General features: G+C 40.1%; 1 protein-coding gene across 9 annotated transcripts in view; it reads right to left on the reverse strand.

Annotated features, from left to right (window-relative positions):
• Positions 1 to 19,348, reverse strand: part of LOC128891333 (dystrophin, isoforms A/C/F/G/H-like) — a 567,969-nt gene that overhangs the window by 400,971 nt on the left and 147,650 nt on the right. For all 9 annotated transcript variants that reach the window (XM_054150727.1, XM_054150734.1, XM_054150735.1 and 6 more), the window contains one exon: positions 16,794 to 16,899. In XM_054150727.1, the coding sequence (XP_054006702.1) occupies positions 16,794 to 16,899 (106 nt within the window). The remainder of the gene's footprint in view (positions 1 to 16,793; positions 16,900 to 19,348) is intronic.

Here is a 19,348-nt window from a genome sequence, read left to right on the forward strand (position 1 = left end):
CTGTGCCTATACGTAATCTACCCTTATCTTCGCCAGCAGATTCGAGAACACTCTTATTCCGCAAAATGGCTTTCCTGTAAATCGTCGGGGAATCGTTTTGCCGCGCGCGGATAATCTCGCCTGGCCCGCTACAACTTGCGATACTAATTCACCGCGGCGCCTAGACACATAAATATCCCTCTAGTCGAGCGTTCGCTACTGTCGAGCTCTTAATTTCGACGGGCGTTCGCGGTGGCAACGCATATCAGGGAGCCACCGATCTTGCCATACATGTATAAACACTACAATTACCTTTTGGAAACGATTGCTTGCATACAGATAAAATATGGTTTTGTACACGAAGCATTGTAGAAGTGCGCTTTATTCGATGGAAATCTTAACACATAACGGACGGGGTCAAATCATCTGCTCTGTCTTTCTCGGTTTCCGGATATTTTCTAACACAACGTAGAAAACATTCAAGCAATAACGTAAATTTACGTGACCCGTCCGTTAAGTGTTAACCGATTGTTGACCGGCAATTTTACGCAAAAGCGAGTTAATGTCATCGGCTATTATTTCGTAATTGAATATAATACGAACCTAAATACCGAGAAAAGTATATTCTTAAAAAAGCATCAAAAACCGATAGGACTAAACACGACGAGCAAAGCTATTGCGATGTTCTCTGTCGCCCTGGGTTTCATAATTTGGAATGGATAATGCAAGTGCAAACACGAGTTAAATCGTGACCCGTCAACGATGTGTTAATAACGATCTCGACATTGATTAGTCACCTAATTTCGGTGCTGTTCAAAATTAATCTACTTTAATTTTTTATAAGGTTGAGACACGCGATAGGGAGCACTATCGCAGATTGTAAAATGACACGAGACGTTCCCCAAGAACATCGATAATCGTCGACGAACACCCACGAGCGCAGCATATTTTCGCGAATCAGGGAGGAATTTGATAAGGGAGGATTCTGGATCAAGCGGCTCTGACAGAGATGCCGACGCGCATACCGGTGGCTCATTTGTCCAGGGGAAAATCGTTAGCATTATTGGAATTTTCAACGAGTTTTGGGAGAGTGCTCCTCGTTCGATCTGCTCGTCGCTCGTAAAACTCATAACCGGGACATTCTCATTCTTTAACCATCCCCGGCGGGGTCATTCCGAACCCTATGTGCGAAGAAAATTTTATAACTTTTTCCCTTGAAATTCTTTTCTTTGTTTTAACGAATGTCCGACCGGGGGGGGGGGGCTCCTTGTGTTTTTTTACATATTGCACGAGTCGCCGGTTAACGAAGGGTGAAAGAAACAATTGAAAGGAGTAGCAGGCTTTAATGCCGACGTTGAGAAAGTACAAGATAGTTGAAGGTGGTTAAACATATTTAAAAAAAACATTAATCAGTAGAATCGACGAGGTTTCAGGATTTCTGAAATTCTGTTAACCCATACAGTGCCAACTATGAGATGTTTCATAGTTCAAATTGATTGCAATTACTCGAGGGATAAGTTACCTTTCCTTTTTCCCTCTCCTCGCACACCTCTTCAAGTCACACTTACTATCTAAAGGTAATCATTTGAACATTAACAACCCTATAACCTTCATATCAAGAACTCCACCGCCTTATGTCGCTTCGAACAATTTGACCTCTCGAATTCCATTCGGGTAAATTGACGGAATCGGCCACCGTGAGCAACGATGACGCGAATAATCGGATTTTCCACGGTTTTCAGCGTCGTTTCCGCCGGCCAGAAGTGCGGATCGGGATGCGTCCTCGTGATGACGGTATTGTTCCCATCGTGGCCGCAGCTCGTGCAGAAGCGTAATTACAAAACGCAACGATCTCGAGCGCCGCTATGATTGTTCGAGACGCCGGCGTTGAATCTGGCTACGACGGGAACGGAAGAATCGCGAACGAGAAAAATTTCGAGTACAATTAACGGTGTAACAGGCGAGATAAACCCCGTTTGCGTTTCAATTCTGGCGGGAAACGCGCGGTAAACAATCCGCTGCGCGCGAAGGGAGGGAACGCCGCGGAAACAATGCGGCTTGTACAAAGCACCGAAGCGCGGAATCGCATTTCAGCTCTAACGGAGGACGAAACGTGGGGAGGAATCCGGTTGGGCGTAATGTGTTTGGGAGTAAATTTCGGAAATTACGCTTCGAACAGAAACTGGAACCTCGCTTTTTTTTTAAAAACTTTGTCGAACACCGAGGAAGGTTCGCGTTTATAAATTTTGGGTAAATTTTGTGGTTTAAAATCATATAAGAGAATGATTTATAAATGAAACGTTTATTGCACAAACTTAATAACTCCATAAAACAAAAAGTTGAGAAAAGCGATTATATAATGTACATTGTTTTTTTTTAAGTTCCCTTTATAATATAAATTCAAATAAATATTGACAAAAGTTCTGACTATACCAAGTGCATTGACACTTAAATTTATGATTTTTCAAAAAGTCGAGTCAATCGATTTGTGCAGTGAACGGATCAAATATACATCTGCGTAAAAGAATAATCCCTTCCTGGTGTGTCAAAATATCAATATTTCCCTTCGAGTACATCAGGCAATGATTAATGTTATTTTCATTATGGAAAATATTGGTATAAAAGTTTGTTGAGGGAGAATGACTTAATACAAAGCAAGCAGAGCAAAAATAAGTCTGCGTATCTTGATTCACGGTTGGAACTTCTTTAACAAGTGTCCGTTCCGCAAGGTGGAATTAAAACGTTTTTGTTTGGGTTCGAATGAAATATCTACTTCGCCGGTTCAGAGCCGCGGTGCATCTGTTTCAGGGGAAAGTCATTACGGTGAATTCAGGCATCAAGCTTCTCCCAATCAACGTGCATTTATTTCAGGGGAATTTCGATCCCTTGGGCCACGTCGCTAAGAACTTCAGAGCCATCCCGGGGAGACGAATTATTTCCCTTTGAATTTGTCTACTTTCGCGTCAGTCTTGGCTACGGGGGAACAAAGAACGGAGAGCAAAGAAGCTTTCTAGAAGACTTTGGTTCTTGCGGTTCACGGTTCCGTGCGACCCGATATTTCAGTCCCTTTCAACGGCCACGGAGAATAATTTCATGGATTTAATCTTCTGCCGATACAATTAACGAATTAATAAGCTTTCCAACAGTAACAAAAATATCATAAAGATATATATAATATCATACAAATCTAAGAAGAATAATAATGATAACTTAAAATGTAAATATTGAACAGTAGATAATTATATTTATTCATTTATTTAATGTGATTACTTATGTTGATTAGACCGTTTATATTACTGTAAAGTCTTTGCATAAACATTTCATTCAACTCTCAAAAACTATACGTCTCATATTCAAATAAATTTTTACAACCGTTTCTAGCCTTTCTATTCAGTCTCGCTTTGTGTTTCGCCTAAATATTGGTTCCGCCGTGAATATTAAAATCACATACGATTCGCAAATCCGACGTGCTCCTCGCGAAACGGAATGCGTGTTTTTGCAACCCGACGAAATATCGGAGTCGGGCGCCAGGGGATAAGTCCTCTCGCGCGAACGAAGAAGAGATTGCTAACGGCGGGATCAAGGTTAGCGCAAACATTGCGCGTGGCCCTTTTTACGACCAGTCCGCTATTTCCCGTGGCAGGAAAAAAAATATACGAGACTTTTTTTGTTATCTGCCACACGGGGTAAGAAGAGCTATAATAGTACCTTTACACCCCAAGGTATGGGTTAAAATTCGAGCACGAAAATTTCCAACGTTATTTCACAAACAAACGAAGGTCGAGCACTGTAGTTTTATGGCATGGAATTCTTCACGTTGAAAACGTGTAATATTTACATGTTGCGATAGCTGTCAACTGATATTAGCTTCTTGGAAAAATAATGCAACATTGTGGCATCTTCGATGTAATAAAAATAAGGTAATTGTTCTAGTGAAATGGATATTAAATATTGTCATCTTTGATAGTCAAACTTCTATAGACTCCATTATAAATCACCGATTTAATACATCCTTCTTCTATTTACATTTATTCTTGTATTAGGTGTTATTTTTCAAAGACCCCATAACGTACTATCATAAAACACACATAAATTTAAAGTTACCAATTGAGTAAGTGTAAATACTCCAACAGCTCGCTACTCATTGTTCCACTGGACATCCAAGCGAAAAAAGAAACATTATTATTTGATTCCAAAGGAATCAGAATCAGAACCTTTGAATTAATTAAATTTATACAACAATTGTTTCAAGTAAAAAAGGAAAATTATTATTTTATTCCAAAGGAATCAGAATCGGAACCTTTCAATCAATTAAATTTATATAACGTGTCTCGCTGTTCATAGGGAGATCAAATGCGTCATACATTTCATCGGAGAAAGCAATTTATGGGAGGCGAGGTAAGCCATCGTCGAGTATACGAAGCAAAAACGAAGCCAACGGAGCCGTGAACCGGCGGAACGGATCTCCTTAACGAGAATAAGTGACAATCGCGAGACGAGAAATCAAAAACCAATTGACGGAGCCCGCGAAATCGCTGCTCGCAACTTGTCATTTTTCGTCGTCCGCGAAGCATCGAGAAGTCAACCGGCGCGATTTACGACCGCGTCGCGAACGGATACACCCGGGTTGAGCAGATGTTGAAGAGTAGCAGAAGAAAATCCATAGATCTCGCAGGGTGACGAGGAATCAATAGAGGTAGGGGGGCAGTAAATAAAATATAGCGACACGCGGCCGTTTCCACGAACCGAGCGCAAATTCCCCAGGAGTATTTCCTTGGCTTGCGTATCAGAGATTGCGTGACGTGAAATATTAAACGCGAATCCGCGAACGATCCTGCGGAAAGAATCCCGCGTCTCTACGTTGAATCGGAATTAAAACTGTTTTGTAATTTTAAATGAAAGCAACGACTTTTTGGTGAACACTTTCTTTAAGGCTTGGGAATGAGATGAGAAACTTCGTTTAAAAATTCGAGATATTAGCGGTTTTGTAGAACTTAATAAAATGACCATTAAAGATATTGTTTTGAATATCACTAAATGCAAACCTTTTTTCTTCTCACGTCCAAACTTTAAAACAAGAAAGCAAAAAATTAATTTAAAAAAGTATGTACCTTATTACACTACGTTATATAAGGTACAAATTTCATTTCCACGGAAACCTTCATAGAATAAGAAAGTCGTAAAGAAATCATAACTTCCAGTCTTAAATATCCAGCTGCTTCGTTAACTTCCTCTAGCAGGAAGTCACGAATGGTTAATGCATCATACCTATTATTTCTTAAATAATCCTATGCTAGGAAACGTTTCGAGAAATGTTCACCGAGAATCCTGCGATTTTCCAGACTCTGGACTTTCGTTGTAGCCGTTTGGACCTAAATCACGCGACGATGTATTGCACGATCCTTCTTAATCCTGATCTGTCGCGCCAACCTCGCCCTTACAACAAAAACTCGTAAAATACCTAAGAAACGCAGATACGACACCGAAGTCTTAGGGGTACGTTTGTATTTTACAATTTGTCTTCGTGGGCTTTGCGAGCCACGAATAGACATATATTCTTTTGCCAATATTCTGTGTACACTAGTACTGTAAGAAAGTTAAATATTTAAGTGACAACAATTTGAAACAAATTAATTTTCTTTACCACAGGTATGAAATTCACGAGGACCTCTATTTACCACCAAGCCCGCTCTATCCTTTCCTTTACGAACTCTGCACTCCCTCCTGCGTACTTAACGTACCTCGCCACTTCTTTTTAAGCTGCGAATCAATCTTCGAGGAGTCTTCCACGTCACGTTACACACAGTAGAGAGATTCTGCGAAGTCTGTACCCGGCCGAGAAATTCAGCAAAGTCAATTCCCAGTTCCTTTGCCTGCCACGTTATCCCGAGGAAAAGGAGTGTGACGCAACCGTGTAGACTCCATTCCCGTCACGTAGAAGATGCATCTGAAGCAATTTTATGGACGCGTCATCCGACCATTTTCATTTTCAGACTCGGCATTCCGGCAAAACCGTTTCGTTGGTTGCACTCGCCATAAATCATGGGCGTGTCCGACGTTTACATATCCTCGCGCGCGGGCCGTTATGCCAAAGAATCCTGCGGTCTTCAGCCGCCTCTTCGCTCCATGCGTAGGCAATGTTCGCGATCCCTTCATACGACGGAAGCTGGGAAGTCGCGTTTCGAGACGCGGAGACGAGCAGAAATCCCTGCAGCCTTTTGCGAGATAAGCGCGCGGAAACTTTGATATTAAATACGGGACGGTCGGGTAGTTAGCATTCATGCGTCATTCATCTGCCCTGAAAAGCGTGGAATCGGGCGCAGGGGGCGGGGGCAAGACTGAATGGCGAAAAGTACACGTCGAAGTTCGGGGAGGCACGCGTTGATCCTGGGGTTTCGACTGACGCCACGGGTTTCGAATTTTGTACCTTGGCTCGCGAACGTGAGGAGAACAGGAAATGTAAATATTTCACTCCCTTCGCGAAACTGTGGTTGGATGAAATGGGAAATTAATTGCATTGAGTAATTGTAACACAAGATTGGGTAATTTGACAGCAATGAAATTTAAGTTCGGGAGGGGTTTCGAATCGGAGGTAAAATATTATTTCTAGTAGAAAAGAGTAATTGTAATTATTGGATTGTCCAGACAAGTTTTAAGAAAAATTCAAAGGCACGTTGGAATTTTGATATATATTTATTGAATTACATACAGTCAGTCTCATTAATATTCTTACACTCTATGATTATTGAAGAAATTTGTTTAAATTAAATAAACTTATTTATATACATATTTATAGTGAATAATTTATTTGGTAATATCAGAACTATTATTTAATTTAGACAAATTTCTTCAATAGACATAGAGGATACAAATATTTATGGGACTGACTGTAGGTACTATTTCGTTCTACAACCTTTCCACCTTTTAAGAAATGCGTACATGTTATTTCTTTTCAACCATTCCGATATATTTATTCAGACCTGTACCACGTGCCAAAAATCGACGTGGACTTTCCAGACAACCCTAATATTAAAATAGAATATTATATGTAGGGTATTGGAAATAGTGGAACGTTTTAATTATTGGGATATATAGACGATGACGATTCGTAAATTCGGAGCACTGATAAATAACCACAAAATTGAGGGGTGTGCATCAATCACTACAAAAAAAAAAACGAATGATTTAAATCCGTGATTATGTTCGAACCTCAAAACCATAAAAAAAATTGAGCTACCTCCTTATTGCAGCACACGCCTCAACTGATATTTCATAAAAGATTGTCCATGAACCTCCATGAACCGCCCTCGATGATCTGCCGTTTGAAAAACCTGAAAGTTTCATCGAGACGTTAACGGCTGCAACGTGTCGGTGATATCACCAGCGAAACTTGCATTTTTAAACCCAATTAGCTCGTTAGCGTCGTACTACAACTGAAAACGTGCGCGAAACGACGCAGCATCCCGAAGGAGACGAGTTTTTCCAGTGAGAAAAAGCAATTACCCCAAACACGGCCGGTCCTTAAGCAGCTTCGTCCTTCTCGTGTGTAATGGAAGAAGCATAATGTCTCCATCAACGATTTCCCATTACGCTTGTCCCGGTGGTTTCCTTCCCTCCCCCTTTCCCGTCTATCCCCGGGGATCTCGTAGCACGTAGAACAAAAGCGTAAGAAAGTACTTCCTCCTCGATGATAGAAGTGTTTTTATTCGGCGCGGAGTGTTCCTACATCGAGAAATGTGTAACCTCGATCGATCGACGACGAGAGGAATTTTCAGCGAATCCATTTGCCGCGTAGCAAGTGGCTTTATTCGCTCGAGAGGAATTCTTGCAATGGATCCTGCAACTCGCAAGACACATCCGAGTAGTTCCACCATCCCCTACGTCGATTTTGATGAAACTCCGCGGGTTTACACACCAAATATAAGGGATGCCTGTTCTTTAGCTGCGATGCATCAAGCTCGAGGGACGAAACTACCTTTCAGTCTCACCTACATAATGCTATCTTGGGAACTATTGGAGACGCAAGGTTTTCGAAGTGAAAAATTCTTTATGATTTTCGACGAAAGATAACGGGGTGTACATAGTGATGCCACTTGAATGACTGGCGCTTCCTTTAAGGGTGACAATGTTATTTGATCAGTGCGCAGTGAGGAATATATTTGTGAGAGCTCTCTTGAACTTTATGAAATAAAAAAGAAATAACAAAAGAGTTAGAACAGACACGTATTGGTAGTAAATGAAACATAGGTATTGTAAACATCGAAACTATCTGTAAAACAGTTTGTGAATGTATAGTGTGGTATCATAGGTGATATATATTATAATAATATATATTATTCATCTGTAAGACTGAGCGAGTTCATCTTCAAAGAAATGTCCTCGAACCTAAACGGTCGCGAGTATTTATTCAAAGAAGAGACGAAACACGGGGGCGGCAGACTCCGAGCTTACCCATTAAGTGACATAATTAAGCAATTAGCCGGGACGCTGGGCGTCGAGGCGGACGTGTCCCGATGCTTAAGTTGCAATAAGTTACCCAAAGTACGTATAATTTGGGCGATATGCAACGCTCCTAAGTTGCCATAGATTTGGGGTAATTGCGAAGTGCCAAGACGGGGGAGGGAGAGCGTCGCGTCGTCGTCGTCGCAGCGAAGTTCAGACGCGGGAAACCGTGTAAGTTTTGTCCAGGAAAAGTACAAGAAGTCGAAGCAACACCTATAATCGCGCCGCGTGATGCCATTCGCGCTAGGGGGGGGGGGGGGGAGAGATAAACCATAAGTAGCTCGCGGAAAAGTCCAGATGAGCCGTGCTCCACCTCGGATTCTGAAACTTATTAGGGAAGCACTTTGCCAAATAGAGCGGCCACTCCAAACGCGAAACGATGATGTTTTCTTACAATTTCCAGCGAACCGCGATTACGGTTCCCACTCGACGCGACACGGCGCGACTATTTGTTTTATGAAATATGTGTAAACACTTTTCCAGTATGCTTCCGGCTCCTCCGGAGAAAACGACGACTTTGAACTACGGACCTGAAAGCTCGTTTCAATTTTCCTGTGGCTGTTCGTGTTTATTTTAGTTCGTGTTTCGCGATGCAAAGGATAGAAAACCTAATGAGAAACATGTTATTATCATTAGCGAAGAAAACTTCTAATTGCCAGTGGCAAAGTATTATTTACTTTTCGAGACTAGCGGTTTGAGTATGTATACAGTCAGTCCCGTAAGTATTCGTACCCTCCGTGTCTATTGAAGAAATTTGTCCAAATTAAACGATGGGTTTGATGTTTCCAAATCAATGCTTCTTGCTGCAATTATATATATATATATATATATGTACACGAATAAACTTTACACATATATATATTTATAACGAAAAATTTATTTGGAAACGTCACATCTATCATTTAATTTAGACAAACTTCTTCAATGACCATAGAAGGTAATACTTATGGGACTGACTGTATATGCATACAATATACAAAACAAAATATTTACAATCTAAGTAATTATTAAGTCATCCCCATGACTTCGTGCTGAAGACTGTGTCAATATTTAATAAAAAGACTACAGAAATATCATAGGGATTGTATAACGACTATGTCAGAAAGATGAGAAAATATTGTAAGATGAGAGAGATCGCCTTTTTAACCGACTTCGAAAAAGAGGAGGTTACTCAATTCGACATGTATATTTTACTTTTTTTTATGACACTTACGAATATATTTCGCCTATTAATTTGAGTAGCAGAAGTATAAGTGACATGAACTTTTAGAATGGCCCAACATGTCGTGGTTCATATATTGAAATCTTTTCAGCCCAATTTATGTATGAATTAAACAAATCGTAAAAAAGCTCCTGTAAGAATTGAAGATGTTTTTCAAAGCGAATAACTAAAACTACTAGTACATTTGTATGGATCTTTTTCCATTCGGTTACTGGGTTCATTCCCCCTCGAAGGAAAAATTTCCTGGGCAAATTTGCCATTCACTTATCATTTGAAAAAAAAAAAAACGAAAAAAAAACAGGAAGAGCTCGTCACTTTTGCAGATTGAATATTTGCAGAGAATTAGCGCGTTTATTTTCCTGGCGACGTTCGCCGAAGGAACGCTGAAAGGGCACCGGAAATGTTAGGATACTTCCGCTTCGCGACTCGTAGAAATTGAATAACTCTTGGCTCGCAGCGAGTGGATTCCTTCCAAGAAGTTCTTTGCTTCATCGACTCCATTATGAAACATCATCTATAAAAGAGAATGCCAAGTCCCGAGTTCACCGCAACAGGTTGCACTTTTCGCGCATCAATACTTCTAATGCGATTTCCAAAGGACGACATTTCTGGAGGGAACCTGATATTTCGAGCAATAATAAATTCTCAGCATTTGATTATCAGGTCAGAATGCCACGCTTGATAAAAATAAAATACTACGAGAAGAATATACTTATTTATTATATACATAGAATCTACAGTCAGTCCCATGAATATTCGTATCCTCTATGTCTATTCAATGTTTGAATAAATATGTTGATATATACATAAATATAAACTTATTCATATACACATTCATAATGAAAAATTCATTTGGTTATATCAAAATTATTATTTAATCTAGTCGAACTGCTTAAATAAACATAGGGAGTACGAATATTTATGGGATTGACTGTATGAATTATACGAGTCATCGAAATTTGAAGGTGCATAGATAATATAATTTGGGACAATACTTTTATTTTGTTCACACATGTGTGTAGTACTGTTTGTACATGATATATTCGCCGTTATAGTCGACGAAAAGGTCAATGGGGACGAAACAGTCCACAACAATGTTTTCGACGCGGTTTCCCTACCGACGGAAAAATTGCAGGATAAAAGTAAATTTAAAAGTTTTCCATAACGACTTTGGCCGAGCGTTGCGAGCAACAGTAACTTTTTTATCGAGTTTCCGTGCCCGTTGCGGAGTTAAAAATCTGGAACGACTGTGGCAACCATGCGTTGACTAGGTAACGCGACAAGAATGGGGTGCGTTATTGGCACGGTTTATCCCCGGAGGCTGTGCGCGGGTGTATCCGCTGTACACGACGAGATACGCCTATACAAACACAGGTACATACTCGTCGGCTTTGAGCAAGGGCCCTCGCCTCCATTCCTGGGGTACAAGTCGACTGCTATCTCGAACAACGTCCTATCACCATGGTCGACGGATTCGCGTCCCAAAAGCAGCGCGCAGGAATGCGACGAGAGCCTCCAGAAAGCCCAGCCTCCAGAAATTGCGAACGGCTATTGTGTATTATCGTTAGACGGGAACGATCCAACGATGCGTTTGCGAGTGCATAATTGTTATTAATACGCCAGCCTCGAGGAATTTCGCGGCTCGTCATGGAAATGGAGAGATGTAAAACTCACTAGAACGAGCGCTGGGGTATTTCCACGGTTAGATGGGGGATGTTCAATCAGAGTTTCGGTGGATTCTTGGATGCTTTTGGCCATCGTGTTCAGTTTTAAAAATTTAAACAGGACTGACTGAAGTTCGTTTCAAACAACTATAATTATTTATTGTTATATTTTATTTTCTTTTTATATTATAATTTGCATGTTATTACTGCTGCAAAATCTAATGTCAGTTCTGAAGATCTATCAACAGTCAAAAAATAATAATAAACTTCTCTTAGTTAGTTTCAAGAGTATCGATGTAATAACATTTTTTATCTAATAATAGATGATAAATATAAAGGGAAAGATTTTCACAGAACCATTAATGCAAAAAGAGATTTTCAATATTCCTCTGACATACATGCGATTAGATTCCCTTTAATCAACGTGTCCGACCATTATTCATTATTTCCACTTGTGTTAGTGTTTCCAAACATTAATTGCGGCACGACATGATTTCTAATTACCTTCTAACTACCTACCAACTGGCTTGAACTAACTGGAACGGATAACCATACTGCAATAATACTAGACCACCGGCAATGTTAATAAACTCCGGCACAAGTAGAAACAGTGAGTAATGGTCAGACATGAGAGATCAGGGTTTACGCGAACTTCACCATCCCCCTGACATGAAGCAAAACTTTTGACGGGATCCCTGGAGTACAATTTGATAGTATATTATGCAATCATGTTTTAAAACGACGAGTGTATATTTGCAAGTTTAATTTAATTTAAATGATATCATATTTACCAATTAAAACTTTCTACGTATTGCTTGCTGAAGCTTAGCGCAGCAAAAATAAATAGGGGAAACATTAAATGACTCAAAATTTTTAGCATTTATGCAATTTCCAACATTTTACCATTTTATCCGAAGAGGTGCCCCCAAATAACCCATCTCACGAATAGATCCTCAACTACCCGTGCCGTAGAATTAACTAAAGGGTTTAATTAACGAGACCGGAAGAATTTAATTTTCCAACGACCATCCGGGCCAACAATGTCGAAGAAGATAATGTATTCGATTAAACTACGTCAGTCTTCGCGGCACACCTAAAGACAATGCGTGGAATTCTACTCAAAGAAAGTTTCGCTCTTCCCGAAATTACGTAACATCGGGACAAAAGCGAGACGGTGGCTTATCTCGCGACGTTTTCCAACGGTTTCGTTCTTCCCAAGCTATTCCTCAGGAGTCGCGAAAGTACCGTCGAGGAATACGGAATCCGTCGGAAAAGGAATCAATGCGGCGTAGATGCCAGCTAGTTTCGTCTACCTTCATGCGTCTTTGGAGAAATAAACTAGCGCTGACAAGGAGAGACTGGAGAACTCCTCGTTTCTCGATAAAAGGGTGTCTGTACACTAACTTTCCGAATGTGTACTTCACCCGTTTGGAAAGCATTTTTCATCTGAACGATTTAAATAATAGAAATGGAGGAGAAACGTCTATCATAGGGAAGGAAGGTTGAGTGTCTATGGGAAGAGGCAAGTGTTCCTAAATAGAGGACCTCTGGAAATTAATTCTAGGAGGATGGATAGGAGTCCAGGATTATTTTTAGACATGATGTATAAGTAAAGAAATAAATTTCGTGGAATATATAGTAGACGATTCAAGTGTTGAGTGCTTATGAGAACTAGAAAAGGAAAAGTGGCGTCATTTTTAAACTGGTTCCATTATAATTGAACACAAACACTCCAAAAGTAGACAGACCTCTACGGGAAACCTTCAAATTAATTACCTGTGTAGAAGCAATATACTTGTACATTTTTCCAAAATATTAGCTACCACACAGTTACCCTTCTAACCAATTTAAAAATGATGTTCCTCGCAAATAGAAAACGAAATGTTAAAGAAGATATCAAGAGAATCTTCGAGCGTATTCTTCAATCAAAGCCTACAATCGAAGCACTTAATACGCGACTCATCGACAGCACGCGCGTTTCCACTTCCGCTCCTCCGTTTACGAGTGGTTTCGCGATGTTACACGTTCCGAGGCACCGTGCAATTTCTCAATTACTTTTTCGCTCCGCCCCAGGAACGAAGGAGGCATAAAATAGTCCGTGTCTGAAAGAACACGGGATGCGTTCAACCGGTGGAGGTGAAACGCAGGAGTCGTATCCCGGGTGTTTCGTGCTCGTAATTAAAGCCTGCAAGGGAACAGCAACACTTCAGCGTAGGTGCACATTTACCGCGGTCTGATAACGTGACCGTTATGAAAAATCTGCATGAAAGGCCCCCGAAACGTGGCCGTCTACCGATACGCGTAGGGGGGTGGTTTCCGTGTTGAGCCACTTCAGCCCTCGGTTCAATCTCGAGAATGCCCGTGGACGCCACTCCCGACCCGCCCAACCCCCCAATCCCAGACCAAAAAGTAGACGCCAAGTTCCCAGCCGTAAAGCGGCAACTTGCGCGAGCTAGAGACTTTTAAATCGATAAAGGGAACCCTTTTATTTTTGCATTTCCCGCGCGCCAATCTCCGGGCTAACTTTCAACACTGTGGATTATTTTTAGCGGCTTCGGGCAGGGTTAAAAATAGATCAGAGGGAACTCTTTAACGACGCGAAATCCCACGCCCGACCTTAGAGACTCGGGGCTCCCCCGCAAGATGATACGTGTATGAGCTGACGCGAATGTAATGGAGATATTTCATCGAGGGATGCAGAGGATGTCTTTCGAAGTTTTTCCATCGAGAAACAAGAGACTGTTCAGTTCTAATCCTATTCTAGCGGTTTATTACTTACAGTTGGTATTCTCTGGGGATGTCTGGTTTGGTCGACGTGATGGATCAAGGGTGCTCCAGACGAGATTTTACTATTAATGCTCTATAGATCGAATTTTGTTTCTGCAGGCAATTTATTTTGATATTTCAAGTTAATAGTACTGCCAACCGTCATCAGTATCGTTATTAGTTCAGAGACATTATATAATTAAAATGTATACGTTGTCTAGTAAACAAAATAAAATTATTTGATAAAATGTGGATGTATTAACATGTGATCTGAAGGTTACACGGGCCCATAGAGGGTTAAAGGCATCCATTCACCTGAATCTAGTATTACTAATCAGTTACAAAATGGTAATGACCATTGCTGAATATCACAGAAAGCTTCAAAGAATCGAACATCTAATTACCATCTCTGAATATCCAAGAAACTCTATCTTCATCTAAATGATCTGTTCACCTGTGTCCACGTAAGTTAGTGACCACTGTGCAGAATAGCTACAATGTTCCACGCAACGTAGCATACAAAAAAAAAACTAAACAAATCATGCGCCAAATTTTAATCTACCATTAAATCATCTGTTTATCCACCTGGCTTCTAAGATAAGTTGCTAATCGGTTACAAAATGGCAATTGACCATCGCTGAATATCACAGAAGGGCTTCAAAGAATCATGCGTCTAATTGGCGCCACTGAATAGTCCAGGAACGCAAGTCTCGACGCGTTACGCAAAAGATGTGCCCGACCGGCTGATACACGCTGGGTAGGCGAACCCTTTCTTCCCTATTTCGCGCAGAGTGGGCGGCCGCTGCAAACAATGGACGAAAGAATCGTCTGGCTATAATGGACGGCCCTAGGTACCTACCAGACGGGACTGACAAGTACCGGCACGCTAATATAGAAGGAACAATGCGACATCGGCGGGAGAGAGTTTTCCAGGGCTCTTGAAACAATTAGCGGCACCGCCGTTAATCTCCCGCTCGACCTTCTCTATGGCGCCAATCTGCGCCAGATTCGCGGGGATTTAAAAACTTCCTGAACCAATCGAATTACCCGTCGCTTAGCGAAATGAATTTCGAACGTGAGGAGCGATCGGCGCTTGAAGAACCGAGGAACTAATAAACAAAGCATTCCATTGCTTTCGGCTTCGTTTTCTGTGGATGAGTTGTTGGGGCACTGAAAAGACCCTCTGCAGATTTACATTGCATTTCATTCTATAATATTGAAAAGGAATAGAAAGTGGTGGCTATAGGAATTGCACCAAGACGCAGCAATATTTATTTGGTTTAACTCTTGATTGAATAGTACTTGTTTTAATATTTGGAATTGAAAATTTGATTTAAATTAATGAATAGATAATTTAATACAATGAATCGATTTAATGTAGATACCGAATTTGCAGTGTATTCTATACTCTTTCAGTCCATTACAATTGTTTGTACTACTACAATCTCTTTCTCAGATCATTCTGAACCCTTCTAGTCTTCTATAATAATCCTATAGCCCTTCTTTTCGTAGGCTTAAATATCTTATTACCTGCTATGAATGATAAAAATTGTCACAAATTCTCAAAAGTTTTGCCTAGGAATAGCTTGCATAGGATCCATTCAATCAAAACTAAGAAACGATGTCAAAGAACAAGCTGGCAAGATGCTCGGCAATAGGCAGCTGTTCCGTGGAACAGATGGTCCAATTTATTAGAGCCTTTAGCCAAGCAATCGGGACCGATAATTAAACTTCTGAAATTCGCTCGAAGCACCGAAAAGTGCTTTGCAAGCTGAAGCGTCGCTCCTGGTATCAATTACGACCACAAAAAGTTATTAAGGGCTTCAAATATCGATGCGAATATCGATCTCTCGCAGTTATGCACGTTTGTTGCGAACCTCATTCGATATCATATTCCATTTAATATTTCCTGACGAGCGTTTTACGGTGTTTCATCAAGGTTTATACGTGAAAACGATCAATGAATCGTCGGGCGGGCTAATAAATTACGAAATTAAACATCGCATTTGCATCGATAGTAGTCGAAGATACAAACGCCGACGCGTTCATGCGCAAATTAAGTTCGAAATAATGGAATACGTAGCTTTAACGTCGCATAATACCTTTACATTTGAAATGTTCATCAAAAATTCGATAATGCTTTTTGAACCTACGTATTTTATTATTTCGTAGCTGAACACGTCAAACAACTCAAACGTACTACATGTTTCAATTAAATTGGAATTAATCCTCTGTTGAATAATATTCTTCATTAGTAACAGAGTAAAGCAACCCTTGTTGCGTGTCTCATTGGTCTACCCTGTGTGTGTGGGTTTTCATAATTCCCCCTCTGAAATCTCTGCATATTTTCATATAAAGACCTCTAGTAGCTGTTCTTAGTTGAAACTCAAATTAATTTATGAACACAAGGGAAGGTCAACTTAACTGAACCACCTTAGACATTTCCTTAACGTTGTAGTATGTACTTCAGACAAAAGAAAAATATTTTAACCGATTATCCGATGAAAACAAAATAATAACCATACCCATGTATGAATGACCGAAAAATAATTTCTATCATGAAAGACAAAATAAAATTCACGATGTAGAGGGTTAAATCGCAGGGAGAGTTCGAAACCGCGCAAAGTCATCGAATGAAAAAGAGAAGTGTCTGAACTTACCTTTACCATGCAGCTGCTGTCTGTTCGTGTCCGCGCGTAGGTTCTCCGCGGTGTGAACCAGCTCGTCCAGCTGCGGCTTCTTCTGCTCCAGCTCTCGTAAAACATTCTGCGCAAACCAGACATTCTGGGATCAGTACTTTCCACTTAAAACTTACAGGACGATTTTTTTAAATCCCTGGAAACCGCGTACACAGGGCCACGTGAACGGGAAGAACTCGTGGCTCAGCTCGCGTGTGTAACAGCAACCGTGAGTCGCAACTTCTACGTTGCAGCGTGTAGAACAAGTTGAAAATGCACCGGCATTGTTCGAAGCCAGGAACGTTCCCTTAACACGAACACTGTTGAAATTTTCAATGCTTTGATTGGACGCACGCGAGCTTTCAAGAAATCTAAACTGTGGTTAGAGGTTTTCCTTGGGAAACTTTGACTTTTAAGAGAAACAATGTTCATTTTATTTAGTACTGAATTGGGTAGACCAATGAGTGGTTGGATGTGGTCTGACTTGGTCAAATTTTGGTGTGAAAAAATAGATTTTTCGAGCTTAAGGTTCAAGGTTCAAGGGCCTATTCTATTAGGGCTTTCAAAAAAAATGGTTGAATGTAGTCTGACTTGGTCAAATATTGGTGTGAAAAGAATTGATTCCTCGAGCTTAAGGTTCCAGTGTCTATTCTGCTAGGGTTTTGAGGGTTTACTTTGGGGTCATCTTTTAGATTATTAAATTAAATCTGCAATTATAACAACAGGCATTGAATTGTAGATATTTATTGAATAAATTGTAACTAAGAGAATATTGTAGATTAGAAGAAAAATATTAGAAAACAGGAACGACGATAATAAATTCAACTGTAAATATACGTTGAAACTGAGGATAAAATAATACCACTAAATAGTTTTTTTTAAATAGTATTACATAATGAATACCAATATTGAATTTACGTTGTAATCCACTGTTTTTGCTACTAAATTGTACCACGAAATGTCTAAGGAAGCAAGATTGGAAGTTGGAAGACCTACGAAAGAATGGAAAAGATAATGGACGATGACTTTTCGGGATCAAATGTTAACCAACGTTTACTTCCGCTTTCGCTTATCGTGCCTAAGGACAAAAAAGTAATATTCGGGAACCCCCAGGTCGATCACCTGTTCCTGGCTCTCCCTTGTAGCTGCTTTCTGCTGCACGGACCTATCGATCGGTCGTAGGCCTTCTAGAAACCTAGCTACCATTTTCGCAGTCCATTGTTGCAAACACGAGTGGCTTTTTTCGTAAGCTCGTTAGCATTTTACACGCGAGACGCGTATTGTTATTCGTTTTTGTCATCGCGAGTAATCGTATGCACCCACGAGATCGCATGTAACAGCAACAGATTGAAAATTTCTGTAACGTGTTTGCTAGAGGATACAATTAAAGTGCTGAGTAATAACGTAATTGCCTTACGATATAACCGAAGCGCACAGAATAACCATTATGGAATTACGGGAAGACTATTAAAACCATCATGAAGGTATCAGACACGATGAAGTTCGAGGAATAAAAGTGAAATTATATTAGAAGTGGAGCATCAGGCTTTTCGAGGCACAAATTTGATAACGATCTTATATTTTCTCCTAGGTCGTTATAATCGAATTAATTTTTTATTTATTTTGTTTACTAGATGTTACAGTGTATGTAGCCGTTATATAATTATTGGAAGACTATTAAAACCATCAACGCGAAGGTATCACAATAGAAGTTTGAACAAAAAAAGTGAAATTATATTAAAAAGGGATGCATAAGGCTATTCAAGACACTAACGGACTTGTATTCTCTTTAAGGCAAATCTGGTTCAATTCATTGTTTTATTTCATTTTTTTGTTAGAAATGTACGATGTTATATTAATAAGGAGTTTGTGAAGAATCCTTTATAAGGTATTGTTCGAAACGCTCATGTCGGATCAGCCATCCCTTTCAGGTTAAAATCGGGATTCTCGTCTGTTGTTACGCAGCACAATGTGAAGCGGAACACCAGTATTTTGCGAAACAACAGATGAGCAAATTCATCGCCATTGTTCGCGGTAATTGAGCTAATGGGGTTTATGTCGTATCATGGTATAAGATTAATTCAATATAAACGTATAGATAACTCCACTGCGAACTGGGAATAATAAATTATTAGTTTACTCTTTGAGAGCATTAGTTACAAGAAGATTGTTCAATTATCAATAAGAAGAGTGCCAAAATGTTCAATAATTCCCTGCTAGATATAAATGGAGAATTTAGCTAACAAGATTTTCTGATATTTCGTTGGCATGAATGATGGCATGAGTAACGTAGCTTTCAGAGTGATCACATAAATTTGTCTAACATTTTCATTTGCCATTTCCAAATAGCATATTCAAAAAGAAAAATCATTTTTGAATTAGAAGACGTGTCCGTTTTCCAATAAAAATGTTTGGTATTCGTGCATTAGTTGTAAGTTACGAGCCAAGGAATCTCGACATAGACCATCATTTCCGTCCATGGGAATCTATAATTGTGAACGCGAGCATGATTCCCTTCCTATCAGTTCTGATGTCTT

The sequence above is a fragment of the Hylaeus anthracinus genome, unplaced genomic scaffold (genome assembly GCF_026225885.1).
Source record: "Hylaeus anthracinus isolate JK02 unplaced genomic scaffold, UHH_iyHylAnth1.0_haploid 12001, whole genome shotgun sequence".
NCBI classification, from domain to species: domain Eukaryota; kingdom Metazoa; phylum Arthropoda; class Insecta; order Hymenoptera; family Colletidae; genus Hylaeus; species Hylaeus anthracinus.